The sequence below is a fragment of the Pseudophryne corroboree genome, chromosome 3, assembly GCF_028390025.1.
Source record: "Pseudophryne corroboree isolate aPseCor3 chromosome 3, aPseCor3.hap2, whole genome shotgun sequence".
Lineage (NCBI taxonomy): Eukaryota > Metazoa > Chordata > Amphibia > Anura > Myobatrachidae > Pseudophryne > Pseudophryne corroboree.
In genome coordinates, this window is record NC_086446.1 from 68,912,787 (window position 1) to 68,935,703 (window position 22,917).

Here is a 22,917-nt window from a genome sequence, read left to right on the forward strand (position 1 = left end):
ATATATATATCTATCTCAATTTCTGTTCAGATGTATTAAAAATCACATCCAGGGAAGGGATCCTGAGGATCCACTCATAGCTCCTACCCTGTTTGAGGATGTGCATGGAGGGTAATGAGACTTGGATATTCCGATTGGGAAATGGAGAGGTGAGTCCAGCCCATAGTAACCACATACTGTAGGGGTTGGAGCTACTGTAGGTGCATGGGGAGGAGGGCCCAGGAAGGAAGGACTGCGTAGAGGGAGGAAGTGGAGCAGCTGGTAAAGGGATTATCTTCATCCAGAGACTACAAACACACCGACCATGAAAACACTAGATGCCACCCAGTACATTGACTGGACTCTCAAATGTTTGACACCTATGTCAATATCATATGTGTAAACATTTCATAGACACAAACAGCAACAATTATCTTGATATTTACTAATGTGTCCTGGATGTAAAACGAGGGCAAATCTATAGGACATCAATTGTACCTGATTTAATAAGGGAACACATCTCATTACTTTCAGTTGGCTCCTGTGTCTGTAATGTGCAGACTCCCTGTGCAACCCTCCACTCAGAAAACTATGAATAACATAGTACTGGCTTTTATATCATTAGTACTGTGAGAATGAAAAAAAAATTGCCTAGGTAAGAAAAAACAAAAAAAAAACACCCATTAATGACATCCATATTTATAACGTTTATCTACAAACATGTAATTAAAGGGTTAATGCGCTGATGAGTACTTTTGAATAAAACCATTGCGATGTCTTAAAAATATAACCAAAATACAACATATTACAATTGTCTGTTCCGAAAATAGGGAGACAAAAATCATTAGAATCAATATTATAGGAAATAAAATACATATAGATTAGAAATTATTATAGATTCAAAAATGATAGAATGTAGGTGCCATCCTATTGATATTTTCTCCAAATAATTACTTTTGATGTGATGTCTCTTGTGTTTTTTCTTTACTGAAGAAGGAAAGCACTGTTTTTGTAGCTTTTTTAGCTTTATCCTTGACAGCATTAAACATAACCATTATGGAATAGCTTTTCTGCTCATCAGGCAGCAGCTCTTCCCCCCTCTCTATCTTCTCTAACAACATTGCCTGCTGTCTGACCTCCATCAGGGACTGGATTCTCTCCTGATATCCTGGTTTGGCTTCTTGTTGCTCACTCTGTATTATCAGATCAATGTGTTCTGTGGTTGACAGAGGGTTTGGTACCAAAGCAATTTCACGGAGGCGCTTCAGACTCTTGGAGGACTGGTCAATAAGACCAAACACAACTACTTTCACATTATTATATTCCTCATTTAGTTTATTGAACAGCTTTTCTCCATCCATCACCTCTCCAGAAGCTTCTTGATAAATTTTTTTCAACTCATCGTATGTTCTTTTTTCTGTTTGGGTCACATACTCCCACTTATACTTCTGATTGAAATGAACATTCCAGATACATTTACCTGGGCATTCTCTACAGTATCCATTCGACATAGCATAACAACCAGATTTCTCTTTGTCATCAGCAATCTGACAGGGATAGTGACAGGTAAAGTGACATTGCTGGCAGTTGGTTATGAAGCTGCCTGTAATGTCTCTTTGTACTGGAACAGTAATGGTGACCTCATACTCAAAGTCCTCATTTGCCGCCATTCGGTCCTTGTTCTGCTGCAGAGCTTCCTGTGTCCTTCTGATTTCATCCAGTTTCATTAGCCCAGCCGTTATCTGTGGCTGTAAGGCCTGAACAGTAATCTCAAGTTGTTTCCTTTCCATGAGGACTTCCTTGGTCAGAGTCAGACTTTTTGTTTCTATTTTACTCAGATAGCTGAAAAATGTTCTCATACTTTGCTCCCCCATCATCCAGAACATCTCATCAAAGCTCATGTTACTGGCCTGATTGCAAGCGAATAGAGCTGAATTGTTGAATTTGTAGTGAACGGGGTCACCTTTACTGTCCACAGGGCAGGGGATGTCAGCATCCTTTATGGCCTCCAGTACTGGAGGTTTTGCTCCATCTGAGAAGTTGATCAGGATCAGTATGTTGTCTCTGATATCTTTCCCAAAGATTGAAAAAACAGTATTAAAAATATATTTCTGGGTGTGTGTCAGCCGAGCCAAAGATGCCTGAACTACAAAGCACACAGCGTCTATCTGATCAATGCCATTGTCCGCTGTAAAAAATGCATGGATGTCCTCTGTGACCTTCTTGTCCTGCTCTATTCCCCGTGTGTCTCCAAACCCTGGTGTGTCTATAACAGTGAGGGAATACGGTATTTGGTAGCCACTTTCATGGTTCATCTTGTAGGCTGTAACTAGAGAGGTCTGGCTGTGAGCTTGAGATTTACCTGTAACCTCGTGTACAAGTTTGAACCTAAAGTCATCTTTCCATTCCACACCCAAGATATAGTTGGCCATCCCATTGATCAGGGTTGTTTTCCCTGATCCTGTAGCTCCTACTAATAGAATAACTTTATTATGTATCTGTAGGTTTTCTTTTCCCAAACTGTACTTACGATATCCAGAGTCACAAAGATCTGTGTTCAGCTGATATATGGAGGGATTTCCCTCTTCTGTTCCCTTTGTAAGCATATTTTCTTTAATATGTTGATGTTTGTCATAATAGGATCTTTCCTTTTTTGTCATAATTACAATCTCATCACTGGGAGCACTGGCCTCAGAGTCACCACATATGGCTGACACACGTAATGTGTAAAATGTCATTGGCTTTAGCCCCTCAATAATACAAAATTCTACTTTCCTTCCTGATCTATATTCCAGCCACCTCCCATCTTGCTTTTCATCTTTTTCCTTGTATTCGACTTTATACTCAGTTATTGTGGCTCCATCTCCGATTATAGTTGGTTCCTTGAAATGCAATATAAGAGAGGAGAGTTCAGCAGTGACGAGTATGGCTTCAGGTGGACTAGTGGGAAAGGTTCTCTCATCTTCTGCAACATCACTGGCAGCACTGAGTCCTGGGTTACTCAATGTTATACCTGAATAATAACAAAATATATACGGTTATCTATGCTGCAGCTGTAAACTTTTTATTTTGTAAATGTTATAGTTGCTACAAAGAACAAATTATATACCACTAATACAGTGCAAGAGATGAAAACAAACAGGGGTAAAAATAAAGATAAATTAAATAAAGAAAGATACAAAGAGCTAGTTACTACATGATAGAAGAAGGTTCAGCGCCATAATAGAGAAAGCTGAAGACATGGTTGACTTTGCAGTTTGAGCAAAAGGAAGAGATTTGAAAACCTGTAAGAGCAACAACAAAGACACTTCTTTTTCTGTGACAGAACAAAGGATTGTCACGGTTGTAAAATGTTTGAGATGTATATCAGGACTCTGTAGCCCAGCTGAGGGTGGAGTATGAGTAAAGTCCGGAGGTTTGACGAGTTGGAGAGCGAAATGACAGGCATAGGAATGGAGAGAGTTAAACCTCCTGTAAGGGGTGGACCTACCTGTTATGAAAAGTACAGCCAATGGTAGAGAGGAGAGGGATCAGTATATATAGGGATGTATAGGCTAGCTAAGTCTCTCTTGCTGCTGGTTTGCCTTCTGGTGAGTGTTGCTGAATTGCATATTCACTAGTGTTTTTTAGCTAGGCTAATTAAAGTATTCAATTTTGCACTGTACTGTTATAGCTCCACCCTCCTCTCTCATCTCCCCACATACTTCTTTGGGATAATGGCCTCCTCTCGCCCCCTCCGTTCTGCCGGGACCCCAGCTCGTTACCGCTCTGCAGGCGGTGAAGCTGGGTCCGCGGATGGGCTTGCTGGCTCATATGCCCATTCCCCATCCACGCGGCGGTGGCTCGGCGGACCGGGTCTGCCCTGCCCCTGGTTTCAGTTCCGGTGTTAACCTCCGGCCGCGAGCGGCAGGGGGGGCTGGGGGCACGGGGGAGCCGACCGGAGGTGGCCGGGCATTGGCCTTCACCTCCACCTCTGGAGGGCGAGGCGCCGTTGCCGGGTGCAGGCACCCGCGGGCGCGCCAGGGCGGGCGGCCTATGGGGGCTCCCATCCCATCTCCCCACCCGTCCCCCTTGTCACGGCCGCGGAGTGATGCCGGGCGAGGGGGTCGGGGTGGGCGGAGAGCGGCGGCGGGTCAGACAAAGCCTGTCGTGGGGTCCCTTCTGGTGGCCCAGACGCTACCAGGATGGTAAAGATTATAAAAATAAGGAGCGCTTAAGTGAATATATAAATTATTGAACGCACATACCTGTAAAAATAAATAAATGATTAATAAAAAATGTTACAGCTCTTTTTGTGAGTGATTGGTGAAGCGGAGATATTACTGGTCTTAGCTCTTGAAATAGAACAGATTGGACAGTCTTTATAAGTGGATATGAACTGTCCCTACTATCCCTACTTGTACCTTTGGCGGCTGGATGTTACTGTGCAAGTATCTGCCGCAGTTGTAATTGATGCCGTCTCCCCGTCGTTGCGGCTGCTCCGGCTTGGTCTCTTCATACGCTCACTTGTTTGAAGCGTGTCAGCGTTTGCGTGCACTGACAGTCAAATCTCCGTTCTCCTCACCGTGATAAGTCTCCAACGCGTTTCGGGTTCAAAAACCCTTTAACTAGCTACCAGGATGGTGGCGGGAAGCGGCGGGCCGCGCGCAGAGGGTGCACGTACGACCGCGCTCTCTGCCAGTGGTGCCGTTCGCGCACATCTGTGCGCGCAGCGGCGCCACCAGTTTCAACGTCTCCCCTGCTGCCTCCCTTACAGCCGGAGTCCAGCCGGGAGCTGCGGTGGGGGTGGGGTGTCCCTGGATAGGGCGCGGCAGCATTGAGCCCCGCAGAGGTGCCTTCCCTGCAGGCGGAGAGAGCTCAGGCCTGCGGGGGGAGGACACGTATGGGGGGGCCGGTGGCAGGCACAGCAGCGATAGTGAGGGCCAGCAGGCGCAGGATAGGATAAATGATTGGTGGGGGGCCACACCAATTGTGGTCAGGGGGGCCAGCGGATCACCAGCAGGCCAGGCGGGGCATTGGCCGTTGGGTCCCTTATCGGCGCCTGCCGGCCTACGGGCCAGGAGAGGTGCGCCGGCATTTGCGGTGGCTCCCGCCGGTGCCGGCCGCGGCTTTTGGGGAAGTCAGGAGGCTTCCGGAGAGTTGGCGTCGGCTCTGTCGGCGGTGGTGGCGGCATTGGGCCCATTGGCCGCAGCCGTGTCCCCAGGGGCAGCAAGTCATTCCGGCGCGCGCGCAGAAGCGAGAGCATCCGGTACGCAGCCGGGGTCAGCGGCTCAGCGAATAGCGCGCGCTTGCCTTGACCTGGGGGTGGTCGCGGTGCAGTTGGGACACCGTCCAGTACGGACGGAGCGCGGACGCGAGGTGAGGATGTCTTTGCCCCGGAGTGCTAGGCAGGCCCCGGGAGTGGTTTCCGGATCCCGTGCTTTGTCTTCTTTTTCAGGTGATCGCGGAGAGGTTGAGGTGGACGTGAGCAATGAGGAGGATTTCGAACTTTCCACACCGGAGGACTCCCAGTCCAAACAGTCGACAGCGTCAGGTGAGGTTGAGCAGTCAGCGTCGGGCTCCAGCGCGCGCTCCAGTTCTCTCAGTTCCTCCTCTTCTTCATCCCTGTCGTCGCAAGAGTCCGACATCAGTAGCACGACTAGGTCAAAAAAGCGTGCGACGAAGTACGCTAAGAGGGCGGCAGGGCAGCAGGAGAGTCGGAAGAGACGCAAGCGGCTTAGCGAGGACGCTCGCAGGGCCAAGTAGCGCCACGATTTGCCGGGAGTAGTCCACTGTGATTATACGGCAGTGTTGAGGGGGTTGCGGGATAGCTGCCGTAGGAAGATCTGCAGAGGCGATTACGTGGATATGTTCGTGCTGACTAAGGACGCGAAGAAGGAGTATAAGGCAGCGACAGCTAAGAAAGGCATCGGAGCTGAAGCTTTCCGTACTTTCGACAACTGGCTGGCCGGTTTTTGCGTCTTTGCGGCGTGTTATCTGGAAGATAGGCCTGAGGAACATATGGACGTCATATGATACCTGCACTTGATACACGATATGCAGCGCACATCGTCAGGAATCGAATGGCGGATGTATGATGAGAAGTTCCGAGAGAAGCAGGACTGCTTACAGATTATTGACTTTGGTTGCAAGGACGTGAAGGTCTGGCTCCAGGTCACCCGGGCTTCTCAACCTGCAAAGGAGCCCCGGAATCCGGGGGCGGACGGGCAACGCGCAGGGTCGTCCGCCCAGGGGAGTAGCGCGGAAGGGGGACCGGGTAGGAGAGGTAGGTTGGCTATCCGCGGGGGAGGACAGGCAAAGGGGAAGTGCTTCGCATTTAATAATGCGACCTGTTCCTTCGGCAAGCAGTGTCAGTTTCGACATTCGTGCTTGCAATGTGGCGTCTTCCACCCGGCCTCCAACTGTTTTAAAGGAAATCGGCAAGGCGCGAGGGGAAAACAAAGCTACGCAAAACCCGGCGCGAGCGGGATCGCTCAACAGGGCCCCAACGCCAATTAATTTGGACGCCATGTCCACATGGTTCCATTGGTATCCGAATAGTACGGACGCCCAGTTTTTGTTTCAGGGTTTTAAGTTTGGTTTCCGCTTGCCAGTTGCGGGCAAAGTAACGGTCAAGGCTCTCCGGAATCTTCAGTCCGCTCGTGCCTTGCCGTCTGTTTTGCGCGAGACAGTTGATAAAGAGGTGCGAATGGGTAGGATGGAGGGCCCGTTTAGCTCGCCCCCAGTGGATGACTTGGTAATTTCCCCAGTGGGGGTAGTCCCCAAGAAGACTCGGGGTGCCTTTCGGCTCATTCAACATCTTTCTTACCTGGCACACTGCTCGGTGGTGTACCAGTCGTTTGACGAGGCGCTGGAGTTGGTTCATAGTTACAGCCCAGGAGCTCTGATGGCTAAGATCGATGTTGAGTCCGCGTTTCGGTTGCTCCCGTTGCATCCGGACTCATTCCGTTTTATGGGTTTTCGGATCGGAGCGGAATATTTCATTGACAAATGTTTGCCGATGGGATGTTCCGTTTCCTGCTCGTTTTTTGAAAGGTTTAGCACATTCTTGCATTGGTGAGTCTTCTTCAGGGGGTCATGGAGTTGCGCATTACCTCAATGATTTCCTGTGTGTGGGACCGGCGATTTCGCCGCGCTGCAGCGACTTGCTGTTCAGCATCCGAGCGTTGTTTTATCACTTTGGCGTTCCTGTGGCCGAGGATAAAACGGAGGGGACGGTTTCCTGTTTGTCGTTCTTGGGGATTGAAATCGACACGGTGGCAGGCTCGTGTCGCCTTCCTCAGGCCAAGGTTGTGAAGCTCCGCAAGGTTATTTGCCAGTTCGTGATGTCACGCAAAGTCACTCTGAGGCAGGCGCAGTCCTTGGTGGGCCTCTTGAACTTTGCTTGCTGGGTGATACCGATGGGCAGGGTTTTCTGCCAAAAGCTGGAGAGGGCGACGGCGGGGTGTGCCAGGCCGCATCATTTCATTAGTTTGTCCTCCGAGATTAAGAGGGATTTGGCCGTCTGGGCCTCGTTCCTGGAGGACTTCAATGGGGTGCGTATCTGGCTGGCCCCAATGATCGACATTGCTAGGTTACAGCTGTTTACTGACGCGGCGGGTTCCTCTGGGTTCAGTTGCTACCTAGAGGGATCTTGGGGCGTGGCCTCATGGCCTGAGGAATGGCATCGCAAAGGTTTCACTAAGGACCTTTTGCTGCTGGAGCTTTTCCCCATTATGGTAGCACTGGAGGTTTGGGGCGATCGTCTGGCTCATCGCAGCATTTTGTTTAGATGTGACAATCTGGGCGTGGTGCATGTGATCAATAACCAGAGGGCGAAGTCGCTGGTGGTTCTGAGGGTGCTTGGGCGATTGCTGCTGACATGCTTGCATAAGAATGTATGGTTCCGCGCAGCATGTGCCAGGACTTGAGAACGGAATTGCCGACGCGTTGTCCCACGGTCAGTGGGAGAGATTTCGTTTGTTGGCACCCGAGGCCGATGAGCAGGGGTTTCAATGTCCCGGTTATGTCTGGCAGGTGATCGGACCAGACTGGAGGGTCTAGCGATGCGGTCAGTGGCTCCGAACACGCTCAAGGCTTACGGTCAAGCTTGGAGCGAGTGGGAAGAGTTTGTCCGAGGACGTAGTCAAGAAGGTAAAAGCGGGCATCGGATGATGCTTTCTTTTATTTGCCAGCTTTTTGTCACGGGTAGGTCCAGAGCGGTGGTGTCCCGGTACTTAGCAGGGATTATGTTTTTTAATAAAATCAAGGGTGTCCCTGACGTGACAAGGAGCGGGCTTCTGGTAAAGGCGATGAAAGGGTGGGCGCGCGTGGTGCCAACGCCGCCTGATAGGCGACGCCCCATCGATGTGGCCTTGCTACCGGCTGTCATCGATGTGGTAGGCAGTATCGCATCGTCAATTTTTGAATCGCTTTTGTTCCAGTTGGCTTACCACGGAGCCTTTCGGGTTTCGGAGCTGGTAGCACCATCTAAGCGGGCAGACTCGCGCATGCTTCTGTATGACGTGGTGGTGGGTGAGAGGTCCTTGCTGTGCAGATTGCTTTGCTCTAAGACGGACCAAGTAGGTAGAGGGAGATGGGTCACTTTGGTACCGTCTCTGGAGGGGAGCATTTGCCCGGTGAGATTGGCATCGAAATATGCAGCAGTACCGCCCGGTGTGCAGGGGTCGTGGCTGCTGCATTATGACGGTTTACCTTTGACGAAATATCAGTTTCGTTGGATGCTGAGTCACTGTCTGGCGAGCTTGGGCCTTTCACCCGCTGCTTTCGGTACGCATTCTTTCCGAATCAGGGGGGGCGACGTCGGCTGCGTCAGCTGGTTTTTCCATTGCGGAGATTCAGGCAGTGGGGCGATGGAAGTCGTCAAGTTACAGACGATATATTCGCCCAGTTTCATGAGTTTTTAGTTTGATTAACAGTTCAGTTTTATTAGCCGTTGTATAAGTTCATGTTGTAAGGTTAAGTAAGTCCTTGTGCATTTGTGTCTGTTTGTCTCCTTTGTTCAGCCTACTCAGGGATAAGCTACTCGCAGACTTGACGGACTGAATTTCAATCTACAATTCGGCTGATCAGTACAACTCAAAGTCCCTCAGCAGGTTTTTACACTTTCACCTCCAGCTGAGTTCTTACATGTTTTTCCCATTTTAAACCCCCCCCCCCCCTTTTTATTTTCCTTATTTTCCTTTGATCTTTCCCGTTGTGTTTTTATGTTATGCTTCGATTGGCTGGAAGCTTGTTTAGATCGGCTAGGCCGTGACTTATGCAAGACACGAAAACCCCTTTTTTCTTTTGGCAGATCCTTCAGGTTAATTCATTCAATAAGCTCCTGTTAGGATACTTATTAACCGATTTTTACTCCTTTCCTTCTCTTCAGGTTGGGTAGAAGACGATTTGGCAATCTGGGTAGTTGGCCAATCTTATGTTTACTGGGCAGCCAGGTTTTTGGCCTCGGAGGGGGCGCAGTTTTTTCCTTGGACTCATGGCGGTCGTTGGCTTGGTTGGCGAGGGATGATGTGGCAAGATCTGAAGAGTAGATTGGTCAGTCAGGTCAGCGAGCATGGAGTCCCTAGGGTGCTGGTTGTCCATTTGGGTGGCAACGATCTGGGGAAGAGGACATCTTTGGAGCTGCGATGGGCCATGATGGAGGATCTGGCCAGTGTGGCCGCAGCATGGCCCAATTGTGTTTTGGTGTTCTCTATGATGGTGCCAAGGTTGCGTTGGTGAGGAGTGGCGGACGGTCGCCCGATTGATGAGGCGAGGCAAAAGGTGAATGCGGCGGTGGCGAAGTGGGTGTTGGCTCACGGAGGGAAAGTGGTTCGCCACCCTAGGATTCGGTTTCGTGCCAGTCACCTTTTTCGCACTGATGGTGTGCATCTGTCCAAGGAAGGGATGTTGTTTTTCCTGGAGGATCTGTTTCTGGTGTTGCAGGAGTTAGGTTGAGGGTATGGTGGCGGTGCGAAGACTCTTTCGCTGTTGGCGGAAAAGAACGGCAGGTTGTAGTTTGACTTGTTAGTTACAGTTGTTTACAGTATTGGTGTGGTTTAGGTGCACTCACCTCCATTGACTTTTAAGGCCGCTAGATCACCCATCAGGGGGCAGCGTCATCACCCTATATATGGTTTGTGGTAAATTAGGATCATTTGGGTTTTAATGTTTTTTGAGGTTATCGTCAGTGGAATATAGCCGTTCTTTTTTCTGCCACCATATGCCGGCTGAATCGGCATGTTAACTTAAATTTTACTTTACAGGTTTTCTAATGGTTAGGGTACAATAAATAGCTAACAATTTTCTGCCAAATTCAAGTCTCTGTGTCATTATTTCTTGGTATTAAAGGTATTGAATGCTTTACTTTTTGAATAAGGGTCCACACATTATCATTAGGAGGTTTAGTCTACTCATAGAGTAGAGACTGCAGAAGCTCGACTTATTGGATATGTACTGACCTGATGAAGCTGAGAGACAGCACAGACTGAAGTCAGTACCAGGATACAGGACTGGTACTCCAGCTGAATACCTGAAACCGCAAAAGGAAGCCACTAGAGAACTCAGAGTTGTATATTACTGAACTTAAAGTTGAAACCCAGAACTCAACTAAGGAACCAGGCAAGCAACAGCCTGAGACTGCTCTGGTCCAGACCTGGAACTGTGACCAGTGGGGATCAGCTGACACTAATTAGGAGGTGTGTCAGCAGCATGCCTACGCATACACAGAAGCAAGCAGTATCAGGTGGTGGTGGTAGGAGCCTGGGTTGAAATCAGTGATTTGAGGTACCAGTGAGAGAAGCCTGGTGGCAGCAGCAAAATACCCACCCACTGCATGTTGGGTGAAGTTGGTAACAGGAGGTTACTGATGGTAAGAGGGAATCCCCTATTGGTCCAGGAACTGTGGCAGTGAGGTGCATCCGGTAACACTAATATTATTATTATCCTTTACTTATATTGCACCACAAGGGATCCACAGTGCCCAATTACAGAGTACATAAATGAAAAATCAGAACGTGTCAATAGTGACTTACAGTTGAAGACAACATAGGACAAGTACAGGGTAAATAACACTGACATAAGTATCAGAGTGGTAGAAACCCATGGGATAAGGTGCCGTCAAGGATGGTTTAAGTAACAGAAGGATAAGCACATGAGAGTTGAGGCCTTGCTTGTGAGAGCTTATATTCTTTTTTTTGTTTTAAATAAATGTTTATTAGATTTTAACACAAAAAACATCAGAGACATACAAACATGAGCAGGCATGTCAGGAGAACTCAGTACTCTTATGAAACAGCAGCAAATATCAAGTAAGGATATATCAAACAGAGAAGAGCAGGAAAGGAGGACAAGAAAGAGTTAGGAAGGGGGAGGGGCGTTGTGCGGAAGATCAATTTATCAAGTGAAACCTGATAGGAAGAAGATTCTCCTCATAACATTGGAAAATTGATAAATTACCAGAGGAAAACTTAGCATATGGGACTCGTACACATTACAAATGCAGTAACATAGTAACATAGTAACATAGTATCTGAGGTTGAAAAAAGACAATTGTCCATCGAGTTCAACCTATTTGTGGTGTCCTCTGAATGCTGATTTGACTAAATAGTAACTATAATGCATGACTATGCACCATACCCCTGGATATCCTTATCCATTAGGAATTTATCTAACCCATTCTTAAAGGTGTTGACAGATTCCGCCATTACAACTCCCTCGGGCAGGGAATTCCAAACACGTACTGTCCTTACCATGAAAAAGCCTTTACGCCGTATTGTGCGGAATCTCCTCTCCTCTAACCTGAGCGAGTGTCCACGAGTCCTCTGTGTTGATCTAACCAAAAACAGGTCCCGCGCAAGCTCTGAGTATTGTCCCCTTATATATTTGTAGATGTTGATCATATCCCCTCTTAGTCTCCGCTTTTCCAATGTAAACATGCCTAGTCTTTCAAGCCTTTCCTTGTATTCCATCGTCTCCATGCCCTTAATTAGTTTGGTCGCCCTCCTCTGTACCTTTTCAAGCTCCAGGATATCCTTTTTGTAGTACGGTGCCCAGAACTGTACACAGTATTCAAGGTGTGGCCTCACTAGTGATTTATATAATGGGAGTATAATACTCTCGTCCCTAGCATCAATACCCCGTTTTATGCATGCTAATATCTTATTAGCCTTCTTTGCTGCAGTCCTACTTTGGGTACTACTGCTTAGCTTGCTATCTATGAGGACACCTAAGTCCTTTTCCAGTACAGAATCCCCTAGTTTTACCCCATTTAGTAGGTAGGTGTACTTTTTGTTCTTGTTACCACAGTGCATTACCTTACACTTGTCTGTGTTGAAGCGCATTCTCCATTTGGCTGCCCATGCTTCTAATTTAACTAAGTCGTTCTGAAGAGACTCGGCATCCTCCTCTGTATTTATAGCCTTACACAATTTGGTATCATCTGCAAAAATTGACACCATGCTCTCTAGACCTTCTGTTAGGTCGTTAATGAAAATATTGAACAATAACGGTCCTAATACTGAGCCTTGCGGCACACCACTTAGCACTTCAGTCCAAGTTGAAAAATATCCATTAACCACAACGCGCTGCTTCCTATTATCTAACCAGTTTTTGACCCAAGTGCATATTGTGCTTCCTATCCCTGATTCTTGTAGCTTGTATATAAGTCTCATGTGTGGTACAGTATCAAACGCTTTGGCAAAGTCTAAAAAGATTACATCCACGTCTTTACCCTGATCTAGGTTTGCGCTTACTGTTTCATAAAAGCCAAGTAAGTTGGTTTGACAGGATCTGTCCTTCATAAACCCATGTTGATTCCTTTTAATGACCTTATTGGTTTCAAGGAACTTCTGAATACTATCTCTTAGAATACCTTCCAATACTTTCCCCACTATAGATGTAAGACTAACTGGTCTATAATTACCTGGTTCAGCTTTACTTCCCTTTTTGAATATAGGCACTACTTCCGCTATACGCCAGTCTTTGGGAACCATACCTGATATAACTGAATCCTCAAAGATCAGAGATAGCGGTTTTGCCAGTTCAGAGTGAAGCTCCATTAGAACCCTTGGATGAATACCATCGGGCCCTGGTGATTTATTAATCTTTAAATGTTTTAATCGGTGACAGACTACTTCCTCGCTTAAATAAGTACCTATCAGTGTGATATTGTCCTTATTGAGATTGTGTGTCAGTCCCTGAATTGGGTCCTCTCTAGTGAATACTGTTGAAAAAAACTCATTTAGTGTGTTCGCTATGTCATTATCATTTTTGCTTAAGACTCCCAACGTGTCCTTCAAAGGGCCTATACTCTCCTTTTTTAATCTCTTGCTATTGATGTATTTAAAGAATTTTTTGGGATTTGCTTTGCTTTCCTTTGCTACTAGTTTTTCAGTTTCTACTTTAGCCGCTCTTATTTCCTTTTTGCAATTTTTGTTACATTCCTTATAGTGCTGAAATGACTCTGCTTCCCCGTCAGATTTGTATTTTTTAAATGCTCGCCTTTTCTTGCCCATAAGTTCCTTAATCTTTTTGTTAAGCCACATCGGTTTATGATTTTTATTCCCTTTTTTGCTACTCATAGGAATATATTTGAGTGTATTTTTAGCTAGCAGGAATTTTAGTACCTCCCATTTCTCCGTAGTATTTTTTCCTAAAAACAAACCTTCCCATTCAATATCCCTGAAAAATACCCTCATCATTTCAAAATTTGCTTTGCTAAAATTTAAAGTCCTAGTTGAGCCAGTATAGGGCTGTTTGTAGAAACTGATATTGAATGTGACCATATTGTGGTCGCTGTTTCCTATGGGTTCCCCTACTATAATCCCCATTGTTTGTTAATACCAGGTCTAAGATTGCATTGTACCTAGTTGGTTCCTCAATTAGTTGGACTAGGTAGTTATCATTTAGTGTGTTTAAAAACATACTGCCCCTAGCAGTATCACATGAATCGTTTTTCCAGTTTATCTCTGGATAGTTAAAATCTCCCATCACTACTATGTCTCCTACTCCTGCTGCTTTTTCAATTTGCTTTAGTAACAATTCATCATCAGATGCGTTGATACCAGGCGGCCTATAGCATACACCCAATACTAACTTTTTTGTTCCTTTTTCCCCGCATGCAATTTCTACCCATAGTATCTCAACAGTGTCTACAGTACCCTCCTGAGTATCTTCCCATATATTAGGTTTTAAAAACGGCTTTACGTACAGACACACCCCTCCACCCTTTTTATTTAGTCTGTCTCTCCTAAACAGTGTATAGCCCTCTAGATTGACTGTCCAATCATGAGATTCATCCCACCAAGTTTCAGTAATGCCTATAATATCATACTGTTTGCTTGCTGCAAGTATTTCTAGTTCACCCTTTTTACCAGTAATGCTTCTGGCGTTTACATACATACAACTAAGATAAGTATTTTCCCTTGCATTAGGGACATCTTTCACCTTATGTGGCAAGGATGACCTGTAATCGTCATTGGTTAGTGCATCTGTGAGGACTTGAAGTCCAGCCAGGGAAACCAAGTAGCCGTAAACCCCTGTTGGTGTTCAGGCGTCACCCGTAATTCCTCCATTGACATGTACATGTCTATCCTAGTAAACCACTCTTTCACTGTGGGAGGGGCAGTGTTACGCCAATGAACAGGGATCACTGCCTCAGTCAGCTCAACCTTCAAGTCCCTACCGCACTCACCAGTGTATTAAGGAAGAGTCTGGAACTTATGTTTAATCAGGAGTTTGTAGCATTTGGACAAAAGGTGCGGGATGAATCGAGACACTCTCAAATATAGTTGTGGGTCTAGTGGTGTCAGGACGAATCTTGCTCTCCACTACAAAGTGCTTCAACTGAAGGTACCTCCAAATTTCTGAGGACAGAAGACTCCATTTCAACTGTAAAGTGGGGAAGGGGAGAATTTCCCCATTTTCCACCAGCTGGCCGACACGTGAGATCCCCTTTGATGACCATGCCTCAAACCCCCGACCGGTGACCCCCATGGGGAAAATCTGGATTATGAAATACTGGGGTCAAGGGAGAGACTTTTGAAGACACATATGATAGGGCCCGCAATCTGCTCCAGCGTGTTAAGGTAGGGCTAACAGTGGGATGGAGAGCAACAGGGATTCTCGAATTGCAATTGGGCAAAACCATGTGCAGTGCAGGGGAGGCAGATATAACATGTGCAGAGAGAGTTATATTTGGTGGGGTGTGCTCAATCTGCAATCTAATTTGTAGTGTAAAAATAAAGCAGCCAGTATTTACCCTGCACAGAAATAAAATAACCCACCCAAATCTAACTCTTTCTACACATGTTATATCTTCCTCCCCTACAGTGCACATGGTTTTGCCCAATTGCTAACAAAAATCCTGCTGCGATCAACTTGGAATTACCCCCCATATACACCAGATGAAATACATCACATAAAATGTAGCAAAGTTGAGAATTCAAGCCAACAATCAAAAAAGGGAAGAAACTATTCCTTAACCTAGTGGTATGACATCTTAAATACCTATAATGTCTCCCCGAGCAGAAGGGAAAAAAAACACATTACAGGGTTGACCCCTATCTTCAATCATCTAAATTGCCTTTGACAGTCTCCTTGCAGTCAGTACATCCGCCAACCAAGGCAAGGATTGGCCAATGATCCTCTCTACGAGACGGTGAAACCATCTGGACCCGGACTCTTCCCAGAAGGCGTGTGTTTAAGGGCCTGTTCTAATTCTGGCAGGGAAAACAGGGAATCCAACCAGGCACTATCATCAGCAGACTGTCGCGGAAGGCCCGAATCGCAAAGATAGTTATCTACCAGGTCTTTAGTAGCCAGTAAGGCCTTCGGGGACTGAGGGTCATGGAGGTTATACAATCTGGTGTAGTAGGAGTGAAATGTGTCTGCTATATCTTTGGTAAGGGTATGGCGAGTGCCTGTCGTGTCCTTTATTTTTTTTATAGGGTAGCTCTTTGTGAATGCAGTGCTCTTGCCAATAGTTTACCTGGTTTGCTACCAGATGGAAAAAAACAGTTTCGGCATATGTGATAGTCCCTTCTGACATCCTCAAAAATCAAGGCGTTAAGGGCTGATCTCGTCTCGCTCAACTCAATGAAGATCTGGGAGGATGGACCGGTTTTATGTGCGGTCTCCAGATCTCTCAATTGCTGAAGCAGGGCAACTTTCTTCCCTAGTTTTTCCTTTTTCCGCAAGGAACCTATTTGGATGAGTTTACCGCACAAGACACATTTGTGCACTTCCCACACCGTGACTCCAGAGACGTCCGAACCCTCGTTGATCTCAAAATAATCTTTAATTGAGGAGCAAACCGTGAGTCCATTAAAAGTTGCTCATTCAGTCGCCAATTACAGTGTTTGAAATGAGGACAGGACGTCTCCAAAGTCAGGGAGACGGGAGCGTGGTCTGACTAGGTGATCACCCATATTTCAGTATCCTGAATGAGATGCAAAAACCGATGGGGCAACAAAAAGTAATCTAGTCTGGAGTAGATATCATGAGGCCGGGAATAAAACGTATAGTCTCTATCACCCGAGTGCTGAAGTCGCCACGTGTCGTCCAACTGGTGTTCATGGAGTGCGCAATGGACTTTGCGATGCGAAGCTAGTGATGACCTGACCGGTATGCCGGAGATGTCCACCTCCGGCTGGAGAGACCAATTTAGATCCCCACCCAAAATCGGAATTCCCTCAACCAGGGGGGCATACTGATTCAAAACTTTCAACAGAAATTGAGGTTGGGATTGATTGGGAACATACAGGTTAATAAAAGTGTACAATTGATCAAACAGTTTGCATTTAACTAGAGGCGTTCTGCCCTCCTCCAGGACTATAGATGTCATGTCAGAAAATGGTAAGAGTTTGGACAGCAGCATTGCAACTCCCAGTGATTTACTTTTGCTACTGTTATTATAAAAAGAAAATGGGTAGTTGCGGTCCTTAAAAGTAGGGGCAGCTCCGGCCTTGAAGTGTGTCTCCTGAAGAAATGCCACATCGGCCCTGAAAGAAAAGAGATCTTTGAGTATTCTAGAGCGTTTCTCAGGGACATTTAGGCCCTTTGCATTGAGGGAAACAAATTTAATGACCGTTGCCTTGGGATCAACCGCCATCATCTAAGATGTAGAGAACAAAAGGAAAGTCGATGAGGAGGGCATCAACTCCAATAGAACTAGGGACCAAACGGGGGTGGGGTGGGGGGGAAGGAGTAGAATGGAAACAAAAACAAATAGCAGAAAACAGTGTAGAAAACGAAGACAGAAAATGTAGCATCATACTGTATATACAATACTGAACAACCTGTAAAAAATAAACCAAGAACAGCACACAACCACCTCTCGGGAGCTCGGACGTGCAGGACACGTCGGAGATCGAGAAAAACTAAGGCGGTGAGGGGGCAACTGGGGGTTGGTGATGACACCAGCCCTAATAACAACATTTATAGAATTATAATAAAATGAGCTAACTCAAGTACATACCAGTCGGGGAACAGAAGGTCAAGTAATGCGAATTAGATCCCTCGAGACCAATTAGGCCAGATAGAGACCGACCATTAAAGGTAAGACAAGAGTCACGAACATGTCACATGAGAAAAGTCAAAACGCCAGACTCTTAGCAGGAGGACTTCACTTAGTGACCGGTGTCAAAGGGATTCGTTGTTCTCTGTGTGGTTTTGGATTATGTTGGACAAGATGCCAATCATTGCCGGGATGAGAAAGTTCTGGTGGGACAGAGCGGACCAGGTGTTCCTGCCAATCCGTAAGGGAGACACCCTGAATACCAAGTGCTTGGCAAAAAGGGGGCAGGTCGACTGAATCCTTAAATGTGAGGAACTTCCCATTATGCAAGACTTGCAGACTGAATGGAAAACTCCATCTATATTTAATTCCTGCCTTACAAAGTGCCGAGGTGAGCGGTTGCAGAGCTCCGCGTTTTTGAAGGGGCGACCAGGATAGATCTTGAAAGATCTGAATGCGTTGATCGTCGATCTCTATGACATCCAGACTGCGGACCTTGCGAAGAATATCCTCTTTCTGTGAGAAATAATGCAAGTGGCAGATAATGTCTCTTGGCCGGTCAGAGGGAACCCCTCTTGGTCTTAAGGCCAAGTATCTTGAATTCAGGAGCTCATTGAAGGTTCGTGTCAGGAAATTGATAAGTCCCTGGGGTGGGATATCTTCTGAGACCCTCCTGATTCTTAGATTGTTACGTATTCTACGATTGTCCAAGTCATCAAGGCGCTCTTGCAGTTGGTGAATGTCAGTCGCCTGCCGAATGACTAAGTCTGAGTGCATTGTGGGCCGCGGCTGAGTCAGAGGAGAAGCCTTCCAGAGAAATGAGTCGAGATCCAATGGCGGACACCTTGGAACGAACAGCGTCAATCTCTGAGCAAACCGTTTCTCTGAAGCTGCTTTCCAGGTGTTCAAAATCTTGCTTCGTTGGCATGGAGCGGAGTAGGTGCAGGATCTGAGAAACACCCGCCGTCTCTGGTGCCATATTCAAGGCCATCTCTAGATCTCCGACCCGAGAGGGTGAATCCGAACCAGGTGAATATTGTGGGGTGGAGGGTGTAGAAGTATCATCAGCAACAACAGGGGTGGATCCCTGAGGAGAAACCGCCGCATATCACCCGACGAGGGAGTTCCATTGAGATGTGTGGGGGTTCCCTTGTGTGCGGAATTCCTCACCGCTGGTGGGCCCTTCTTTTTACCACCCTGCACCATGAGGCAAATGGGTACCACCGAGAGAACACCTGTATGAGGTACGTGATTAGAGAAGCATGCAGGCAGGGCCAATGTCGTCACATTCCACCAGAGCGAATTTGTGGCTAGCAGGGCATCATACGCAGGATGACGGGCCCGGAGAGCAGGATAATCACAGCCTGGCACAGGGCGGCAGCAGCATGGCGTAAGGGAGGGACTACGGCCCAGGGAGGGAGAATTGCAGGCTGCAGTAGTGTACAAAAGTGTAGATGTAATGGGTATTTGTGCACCAATCACTGCAGGAGGGCAGAATATATATAAATATATAAAACTGACAGGGGATGGAGAGATGAGGGGAAGCAGGGGGGCCACATGCTGGTTATACATTTGGATGGGCAGCCAGACATGCAACTACAAATAGGAGAGGTTAGGAAAAAAAGGGAAGTGGGAGTGTGCACTCCCCAACTCACCACCCAGCATACAGATTGTGTCAGGGAAAGGTGAGCTGCAGGGGGCGGGAGGCACAGGTCACGGCCCAGCCAATGACCACTGCACCTCTGAAACCGCCCGGCCATGCAGGGATGAAGTCTGGTATCCCAGACAGCAGAGCCAGGATACTGTATGTGCTGGGACCTGGTCCCTCCTCAGGGCTGCAGTGCAGAGGATGGGAGAGGTGAGGGATGCTGACAGCCTCCCAGCAGTCAGGAGAACCAGGGCCACAGAGGCACAGCAGCAGCCATCCGCCGGGTCCCCACACTTGATCTCCCGCACTGCCGCACGGGGTCTGTGGGAGAGAAGATGGCGGCCACCGCACCTCACCTGGAATCCAGCCGCGGGGTGCCTGGAGAACTGCTAGGCGGCATGGGAGGAGTGAGTGGCGGGTGGTCTGGGCAGGCGATGTCCACAGGACAGGAGGAAGGACGTCTCTGATTCTCAGCCTCGGTCGCAATCGACAGCCCCGCCGGGTGCAGCAAGTACTTGAGGCCCCGGCCTTTCCGGGCTGGGAGGCCGCAACCCGCACAGACACAGGAGGTGTCTGCCGATTCCGTGGTCCACTCCGCCCAACCCAGAGAGGCCACGGCAGATATGAAGGAGACCCCAAAGCTGCCAGGAGAGAGGGCTAAAGGGGCCCAAGTCAGGAGCTCCAGCTCAGCTTGTCTGCCCGGGCCTGCTACCAAGCCACACCCCTCAAGAGCTTATATTCTAAAGGGGAGAGGCAGACGGCACAGATGGGGTAGACAGTGAGAGTGGAAACGAGGGTTAGGATGATATTAGGCTGGTTTTGGTGAATAAGTGGGTCTTGAGATCCCGTTTGAAGTTTTGTGGAGAGTCTGAGGGGGAGAGATACGGAATTCCAGAGAAAGGGAGCAGCATGTGCAAAATCTTGAAGGTAGGAGTGGGAGGAAGTAACCAGTCGGCAGGAGAGGCAGTGTGCATTATCAGAGCGAAGAGGATGGGTGGGAGTATAAAGGGAGATAAGGTCAGAGATGTGAGTGGGTGAGGGCTTTGTAAGTGAGTGTGAGAAGTTTGAATTGGATTCTGAAAGTGAAGGGAAGCCAGTGAAGTGCTAGTAGGAGAGAGGTGGTGGACATAGTGTGTTTGGTGAGGAAGATGAGCTGAGCTGCAGTGTTGAGGATAGATTGGAGTGGAGAGAGGTATTTGTCAGGGATACCAGATAGGAGAAGATTACAGTAGTCCAGTCTGGAAATGACCAGGGAGTGGATAATGGTCTTCGTGGCATCCTGGGTGAGAAAGGATCTAATCCTGGAAATATTTTTGAGATGAATGTGGCAGGTTTGTGAGAGGTGCCGAATGTATGGTTTGAAGGAGATGCAGGAGTCAAGGATTTCTCCAAGACAGTGCACTTGGGGGCTAGAGGAGATAGTAGTGCCATCAATAGATTAGATTTTAGGAGATGAGGTTGTGCGGGAGGGTTGGAAGATGATCAGCTCAGTCTTAGACATGTTACGTTTAAGAAAGCACTGGGACATCCAAGAAGAGATGCAGAGAGACAGTTGGATACATGAGTGAGAAGAGCAGGGGAGAGTTCAGGAGAGGAAATGTAGAGTTGAGTGTCATCAGCATAGAGATGATACTGAAAGTAAAATAAGCTAATGAGTTCACCTAAAGAGGACGCATAGAGAGAGACAAAAGGAGAGGACCAAAAACAGAACCTTGGGAGACACCTACAGTTAGTGGAAGGGGGGGGGGCATCATGAGAGGATACAGAGAAGGAATGATCAGAGAGGTAGGACAGCCAGGAGAGGGCAGTATCATGCAGACCAAGGGAGTGAAGGCTTTGAAGAAGGAGAGGGTGGTCCACAGTGTCAAAAGCAGCGAAGAGGCAAGAAGAATAAGCAGAGATTAGTGGCCCTTAGATTTTGCTGCATGGAGGTAATTGCAGACTTTTGTGAGGGCAGTTTCAGTGGAATGAAGAGAATGGAAACCAGACTGGAATGGGTCAAGCAGTGAGTTGGAGGAAAGAAAGGCAGTAAGGCAGTTGTACACAATACGCTCAAGGAGTTTGGACGCAAAAGGGAGGAGAAAATGGGTCGGTACTTGGAGAGGGTATTTGGATCAAGGGTAGGTTTTTAAGAATAGGGGAGACAAGAGCATGCTTGAAGGCAGAGGGGACAGTTCCTGATGAGAGGGAAAGATTAAGAAGGTGGGAAAGATGGGAATAGGCAGAAGTAGAGAGGTAGTGGAGGAGGCGGGAGGGGATAGGGTCAAGTGGGGAGGTTGAGGGGGGTGAGGAACAGATGAGGGCCATGATTTCCTCACCAGATACATGAGAGAAAGATGTCAGAGTTGGTGAGAGGGAAAGGGAGGGATGGTAAGGGATGGGAGGTGTCTGGTTGCTGACGGTCTGGTGGGATGTGAAGTCCTGATGTATGGAGTCAATCTTGGATGTGAAAAAAGTGACAAAGTCAAGAGCAGACAGAGAGGAGGGTAGAGGAGGGAGTTGACAGTGGCACAAGAGGCATTAGGAGAGCAAGACTGGGAGGGGATAAGAATTTTGAAGTATGATTGTTTAGCAAGGGAAAGGGCTGTACTTAAAGACGAGAGTTTGAAATGGAGAAAGTTTGTCTTAGAGCGTGATTTTCTCCACTGTCATCTGGTGCATTTGGAGTGCCAGGGTTGAGGTGTTAGTCTGCGAGGGTGAATAATGGTTGGTGAAGCGAAGCGGGGGGGGAATCACGTGCTGCCTTTTTTTGCAGCCGTGTGATTAGGTCTGAACAGCGCATGCACAGCAATGTGCAGGTGCGTCGGCCACCGGCGATGGGGATTGCCGGGCAGCGACAGAACTAACAAAGAAAGCAATTGCATCGGCGATCGCAAGAACATTGACAGGAAGAAGGCGTTCATGGGGGGCAACTCACCATTTTCAGGGAGTGTCTGGAAAAACGCAGGCGTGCCCAGCTGTTTTGGAGGAGGATTCCTGACATCAGCATTGGCCCAGATCTTCGCGGCAGCTGAGTAAGTTCTGGGCTCTGCAGAAACTGCACAAACTTTTGTTTGTTTCAGCTCACTGCACAGCCGATCTCACCCCTGCACAGCGATTACCCCCTCCCCTGTAGGCGGCGATTACCTGGTCACAGCAGTGCAAAAAACCGCCTGCGTGCAACCAGGTCTGAATGACCCCAGAGTCAAGAGCAGAAGAAAGGGAAGCATTGTATAGGGAAGTGGCTTGTGCAGGGCATGAGATAGAGAGAACAGGAGAGAGAAGTGAGTCAAACAGGAAGGACAGGGATGAGATGTTAATAGCCTCAATGTTAAGTTTAGTGATGGTAGCCTTAGGAGGGAGAGATGGGGAAGCAGAGATAGATAAGTTAAAAGAGAGCAGGTGACGAGAGGGGAATAGGAGTGTTGGAGAAATCAGAAATATCACAACGGTGAGAGAAGACCAGATCCAGTGAGCTCCCATTCACATGGGAGGGGGAGGAGGTCCACTGGGAGAGACCAAGTGAAGAGGTGAGGTTAAGGAGATTAGAGGCAGGTGATTTTGTGGGGTTATTAATAGGAATGTTGAAATCGCCTAGGATAGGGAATTTCAGAGGAGAGGAACTGAGGAAGCAAAGGTGTTGAGGAATTTGGAGGAAATGCCAGGGGGACTGTAAATGACAGCAACTCAAAGATTAGCAGGTTGGTAGAGGCGTATAATATGGACCTCAAATGTAGAGCATTTAAGGGACGGTTCTGGTATAAGTTGGTATGTGTAGCTAGAGGGTAAGAGGACCCCAACACAACCACCATGG

General features: G+C 47.6%; 1 protein-coding gene across 1 annotated transcript in view; it reads right to left on the reverse strand.

The window, feature by feature from the left end:
* Nucleotides 1-662: 662 nt before the first annotated feature.
* Nucleotides 663-22,917, reverse strand: part of LOC135054769 (uncharacterized) — a 118,335-nt gene continuing 96,080 nt past the window's right edge. Inside the window, exon 3 of the mRNA XM_063958091.1 lies at nt 663-2,992. Coding sequence (XP_063814161.1) covers nt 930-2,992 — 2,063 coding nt within the window. The 3' untranslated portion in view covers nt 663-929. The remainder of the gene's footprint in view (nt 2,993-22,917) is intronic.